Genomic DNA, 6,131 nt, shown 5'->3' with positions numbered 1-6,131 from the left:
AGAGGAAAAAATATTTGTGTAAAATTGTTAGGGATGCTTTGTCATGTACGAGAGGTGGGCAAGTATCAACGTAGGGTACGCTGCATGAAATATTATAAAAGGTCTTCAGTTTACCGTCTCAGCTGTCCAGCAGGTTTTATCAAATCAAATTCATTATATTAATCTTTTATTCAAATCAGACGAACGATTGGGTGGCTTGCAACTTTCCCGTGTAGATACAGCCAAAATGATCAGAATCTAAAAATTCCTTTTAACCAAGGCGAAAGTTTCATGTATGTTCATGTTTCATGTATGTTCTTTCCATATGTTCACGGAGCATACTTTTGGTACTATTCCACCTACTAAGTCAATAATGTGTCCGATAGGACGCACCGGTGGCGTAAGGCACGACGAGTGGTAGTTGGCCACCGCACCACCACTACTACTGCTACAAATATTCCCTCCCTCGGCTTTCATCCGAAGTGTTTCGAGGCAGTGCCTCACGTTGTTCCTTTTCCAACCATCTCTCTTTCTCTCTCTCTCGCATGGCCACGAAGATTATGAAGGCAGTCCAGTACGAAGGTTACGGCGGCGGGGCTGCCGGTCTCAAGGTAAAAGTCCATGTCATTTCTTCCCGGTCTTTGATTCTGTTTGTTGCTTATCGGCCTTTTAAACGAAGAAACTTAGGGTTACTTGTTTGCTTGGTCGAGGGTTCAGGCGTGTTGTTGTGTGGAACCTAGTAAGAGAGGAGTGTCACCGAAAGAAGAGAGTTGGATTAGGTATACGTGTGTTTCTCTTCTTCATCCTCGTTTCTTCAACTTGGCTCCTGCTCTCTACCTTCTTGAGCATGCTGAATTTGTTACTGCATTTTGTTTTATAATTATTCTGCGGAATTTATACGCTCCACATTTCGTGTTTTGTATAAAAGATCGGGAATTACCCAAGCTATAAAAAGTCGCCATGGAAAATGAAAGAATGGGTGATTAAGAGGGGAAATGATTTCAAGAGAGGAGGGAAGAAAATGACGGTAAAGTAGAGGACAAAAGAGGGGCAAAAAAGTGTGGGATATGGTGTAACGAAGGCAATGATGATGGGAGGAGCCACGTGACTCGTGATAATTGAAGTCAGGACGAGAGAAGGGACGCTTTGTTCTTTTATATATATATATATATATATATGTATAGAAGATTACATGACTTGTTATACTGAGAAGTCTCGTCGATGTTATCACAAAAGTAAATCATCCAATCTACATATCATCTGTTGCATGGACACTTATGTAATGTTTTAGGTATAGTGTATGAAAAGATTTAAAATGAGAAGGTAAAACAGATGAGTTTGGGATTAATCTCATGTTACCAATAGTTTAACATTTTATATGATATATAAGGTTTCTAACTTCATTATTTAAACTTTTTAGTTGTATTAGTATTTCGTCAACCATATACATACCTGACTCAAATTCAAATATATATATATATATATATAATATGATATTAAAGTTAAGTTGATCCTAGTAACCAAGGTCGAGTTGCACTTTGATTCAATTGAAGATGAATTATGTCATAATATGCCTAAAACATTAGTTTCATGTTGATATACTTGAGTCACTTACGATATACAAAAATCTCATCTTACAAATTTAGAAAATATCAATTAACTTCTCAGGTAGAGGACTTGGATTGTTAGTGATAAGGTCGTGATATCATATCTCATATTCGTCACTTATCTTTTACAAAAATATATACATATATATATAGTTAAAACATAATAGAGGTAGGCACTTTCAAATGAAAGGTATCAGATGATAGACCTGAAAAGTAAGAGAGAAAGTGATTATGAGGAGTTTGATGAAGGAACATAGAAATATGTTGGCGTTCAGTTCATTCGAGGGACTCTCCAATGAATGAAGTCATTTTGCAATCTAAGATACACACAACAATGTGGTCAAGGCTTATAAATTTATTGGTCTCTTTCCTAACAATCCAAGTTCATGGGATTTTTAGTTACCAGATCAAAATCAGTATCAGAGTAGATCATGAGTTGGAATATTCTTCAAATTGTTGAACACAAGTAGTTTTTAGAATGTATATTGGTAGCTTGGTGCTGTTCAAAGGGATCTCTTATGTGCATTCGTGCAATTGGCATTGCTTTCCTTTCTTCACTGTAATTAATTTAGCCTTTGTCAACTCGGGATTGTGTTCACTGCAGTATACTGAAATCCCAATTCCTTCTCCCAAGAAGGATGAGGTTTTGTTGAAGCTGGAAGCCACAAGCGTAAACCCAATTGATTGGAAAGTTCAGAAAGGCATGCTGCGTCCATTTCTGCCCCCCAGATTTCCATTTGTACCAGGTAAAATCTTGATGCATTTGTATTACAAGTTGATCCATTCATAATCCTAATGGCTACAGTCAAATTAGTCACTGCAAATTGTGCATATTTTATTGTCAAAAAAAGAAATTATCAATAAGCATATGTCCAGTTTTTCACAAACTTGTTACATCCTCCATTCTGTCGAAATGATTAAGAGGAAGAAAATTTTCATGAATTTACTTCTAGATTTAGTTCAGGGTTTTTATCTCATTTTGGGGTTAGTTTTTTTGTTTTTTTGTCTTTTTGTCCAATTGAATTTGAAATTTGTCTGTGGAAAGTATAAAAAACATCTACTCTTTGTTTCAGCAGAAAAAAATATACTAAATCTTTTATGTTTCTCCGGAGGCACATGCAGTTTGGGTTCTTCCTTCATCATTTTTCATCAAGCTCTTTCCATTAACATGGGTTTGGAGATGGATCAATGTTAGGATGGCTGACGGTGATAATTGAATCAATTCGATTTCAAATCCGAGCCTTAATGATATCTATTTATAAGAAGACCAAGGTCAGATGGGATTCCCAACGCATGGTCCTTTCAACCCCCAAATTAGTGCCTGAAGTGAAGTAGGATGAAGTGAGGGTAAAGTAGCATTTGACCTCAATAACCGTATAGTTAAATATAGGAAGGTAATCGATATAATCGAAGCATGAAGGCGATAAATCTATGATAAGCGGTAAGCTTTTCCTTTTCCGTTCAACAAAGAATAAACTGAGTTACGATTAAGAAATTCAATCAATGATAAAAATTATAAATTGTAAAGAGAGTTGAGAAACGCCAATTCGTAAGTGTGTCAAATGCTCTGCTAAAGTTTCATCAATGTCAATTTTGTTTTCATTTTCTAACATATTTTTATGTGATTTACACTCTGACCAGTTTTCTAGTTCATAATATACAGACTTTTCTTCGTGTTTATATAATTATTTAATATTCAAATGCATATAAACTTTTTGGTTGATTTAAAACTGTTTGAGATTGACAGTTTGGAGCATAATCGCCATCCTTTCTTTGAAGTTAATCATGGAATTGACTCATAGGAAGCATAGACATCCGGAGTTAACCTTTTGAGCATTCTTAACACATCAAATATGATTCGGTGTTGGTTTTTAAGGTTATAGTCTGGTGTTTCATTAGTTAATGTACAAAGAGAGAATGATACAATTCTAATTTGACATCGAAAAATTAAAATGTATCAAAACTATCTGCAATCAGAAACCCAAAAGCAAGCTAAAATGATGCTTGTATTTATTATATCAGCTATGTATGTCTTAATGAGCTACTGGTCCAATGCCTATTGTTCATTTCACATGTTATGGTTACACAAGTTCATCTAAATCTAGCTTATACTTGATTGTATCAGTATTATACAAACACCAAGCACAGTTCACAATGCATCATAGTATACTATCTTTTAACATTACTGGGAAGTTTATAAGGACCATAAATGATGTGGACGGTTGATATTTAAGCTTTGACTGCAAAATCAGGCTGACATTGGCCCATATGGAGACATAAAAAAGCTTTCTGAACTTGACAGGAATTTCTACAGGATTTGTTGTATTGCTGGAGACTCGTGTCATGTAGTATTTTACTTCTGTTTTGTGAAACAGGTGTTGATGTAACGGGAGAAGTCTCTGAGGCAGGTCCAGAGGTTGCCGACTTTAAGAGAGGTGACAAAGTCATTGCAATGCTTAGTCTTCCAGTAAGTATTCCATGCAACAAATTTCTACTCCGTTTTATGCTCATTCACTGGAGGGGTCTAAAAGCAGAGATAGATATTTAAGTACAGTGCCAATTCTCACATCCCTGTGAAGATCAATTACTATAATAACTCCACAGAGAGGAATCCCGTACTGTTGTTGTTGCTGAGAGATCATGATCATTTCATCATCTGTTGAAATCATATATGTTCTTTGGGATTAATTCCATTTGATGATCTACGTTGTATACATCACTTGCGGACACTAAATCTCTTTAACTATTGCAACCCATGTAGCCCCTCTGCATATGACGGGGATCCGAGAAGACAAAGGAAGACCAACTGCATGCTTGTTTCACAGTCTATCTATCATGCAAGCTTCACGTTTGTGCTGATCTCGAGTTCTCATGAAATGGCAGAACAGTGGTGGACTTGCTGAGTTCGCTGTGGCGCCGACGAACATGACAGTCTCCAGACCCGCCGAACTCTCTCCGGCTGAAGGTGCAGGCCTGCCGACCGCTGCCCTCATCGCCCTCCAGGCGCTGAGGGCAGCCGGGACGACCAAGTTTGACTGCACAGGTAAATCTTCCAACATTCTTATTACCGCTGCCTCCGGCGGCGTCGGACACTACGCCGTCCAGCTCGCCAAGCTTGCAGGCCTGCATGTGACGGCCACCTGCGGCGACCGGAACGTGGAGTTCGTGAAGCAACTTGGCGCCGACGAGGTTTTGGACTATAAGACCCCCCAGGGCGCCAGTCTCACGAGCCCCTCGGGCAAAAAGTACGACGCAGTGATCCACTGCGCGTCTGGTATTCCCTGGTCGACCTTTGAGCCCAATTTGAGCGCTTACGGCACGGTCATCGACATCTCTCCCTCCTTCAAATCGATGGTTGCTGCTTTGTACAAGAAGGTGACCTTGTCGAAGAAGAAGCTGGTGACGTTGGTTCTGGCGCCCAAAGTGGAGGACATGAGGTTTGTGGTGGAATTGGCCAAGGAAGGGAGGCTGAGGACATGCGTGGATTCGATACATGGGTTGAGCACGGCCGAGGCGGCTTGGGCTAAAAGCATCTCCGGGCATGCCACGGGGAAGATCATCGTCGAAATGTGATGCGGCAGGTGTTGTGCGTCCTGCGTTTGAGACCCTGTAAGCTGTGTTGGTTGCTTCTCTCGTGCTGTGTCATCTCGACATGTATTCACCGCTGCTCCTTAAGCAAATAAATTAGGTTATGAAGTATGACCTTTTCCGGTAAATGTCTCGGTCAAGATAGTCCACTCTCAAACCTCTGGTCGGGTCAATACGAACATGGCCGGTGTAGATGGGAGGGGCGAATGTGATAAGACTCTAAGGTTTTATCATAAATTAAATAAAAGAAATGAAAAAAAAAGGGATGATCACTTCAAGGGGATTGGCCTCCTTGATCGCTTCGAGAGGATCGGCCTCCTAGGGTTTGTCATAACAAATTAGAATAATATTTCATTGATTGATTGATTGATTTAAAGAAAGGGTTACATCACTATTAATAATAATTAAATATTAAATAAATTTCTACCTAACTCTAACTGAACTAAACAGACTCAATAAACAACTGAACTAAACTGACTCAATAAATATTATTCAAAAGCTCAGAAAAATGGTCTTAATAATTCGTCCCTCTTCAAATCAACCTTGCCCTCAAGGTTGAGCAGCATCAAACTCGGGGAGCTTCTCTTTCAGCACTTTAGTCATAGGCTATCTGTAACGCATCACAATTCGTTGATCAAGTAAGTATGGCCTCCACTTGTTGATAGTGTAAGTAATAAGTCGGTCTTTTAGTATAGTAATTGTCGCAAGAAACTCTAGTCTTGTATAATCAATTTTATCTTTGAACATTTGCTATCACAAGTTAAAATCCATCCATCAGCGATCTTTACTTCGAATCTATCATAGCCTTTAATGTGGTAAGCTAATCGGGATAGAAGAATAGCCAAGAAAAATTCATTTATTGGATTTAGCATCAAATTTTCCTAAGGCATCTTTTTCATTCAAGATAAAACACTTACACCCAAAAACTTTAAAATATGAAACATTGGGTTTTTTGTT

The 6,131-nt window shown here is 38.6% G+C and overlaps 1 protein-coding gene across 1 annotated transcript; it reads left to right on the top strand.

Annotated features, from left to right (window-relative positions):
- The first annotated feature begins 435 nt into the window (after nucleotides 1-435).
- Nucleotides 436-5,302, top strand: LOC135599094 (chloroplast envelope quinone oxidoreductase homolog). The gene is made up of 4 exons (XM_065093826.1): nucleotides 436-590; nucleotides 2,191-2,332; nucleotides 3,962-4,053; nucleotides 4,470-5,302. Exons 1-4 carry the CDS (start codon nucleotides 525-527, stop codon nucleotides 5,157-5,159), a joined length of 990 nt encoding a protein of 329 aa, XP_064949898.1. The 5' UTR covers nucleotides 436-524; the 3' UTR covers nucleotides 5,160-5,302.
- Nucleotides 5,303-6,131: the final 829 nt, after the last annotated feature.

The sequence above is a fragment of the Musa acuminata genome, chromosome BXJ2-1 (assembly GCF_036884655.1).
Source record: "Musa acuminata AAA Group cultivar baxijiao chromosome BXJ2-1, Cavendish_Baxijiao_AAA, whole genome shotgun sequence".
NCBI classification, from domain to species: domain Eukaryota; kingdom Viridiplantae; phylum Streptophyta; class Magnoliopsida; order Zingiberales; family Musaceae; genus Musa; species Musa acuminata.
The sequence above is the reverse complement of the archived record's forward strand: the minus strand, read 5'-3'. Positions and strand labels throughout refer to the sequence as shown.

Coding starts and splice junctions, on each gene's coding strand:
- LOC135599094 (XM_065093826.1), top strand. CDS start 525: ATGGCCACGAAGATTATGAAGGCAGTCCAGTACGAAGGTTACGGCGGC. Junction 591..2,190: donor GCGGGGCTGCCGGTCTCAAG/GTAAAAGTCCAT, acceptor TGTTCACTGCAG/TATACTGAAATCCCAATTCC. Junction 4,054..4,469: donor TTGCAATGCTTAGTCTTCCA/GTAAGTATTCCA, acceptor ATGAAATGGCAG/AACAGTGGTGGACTTGCTGA.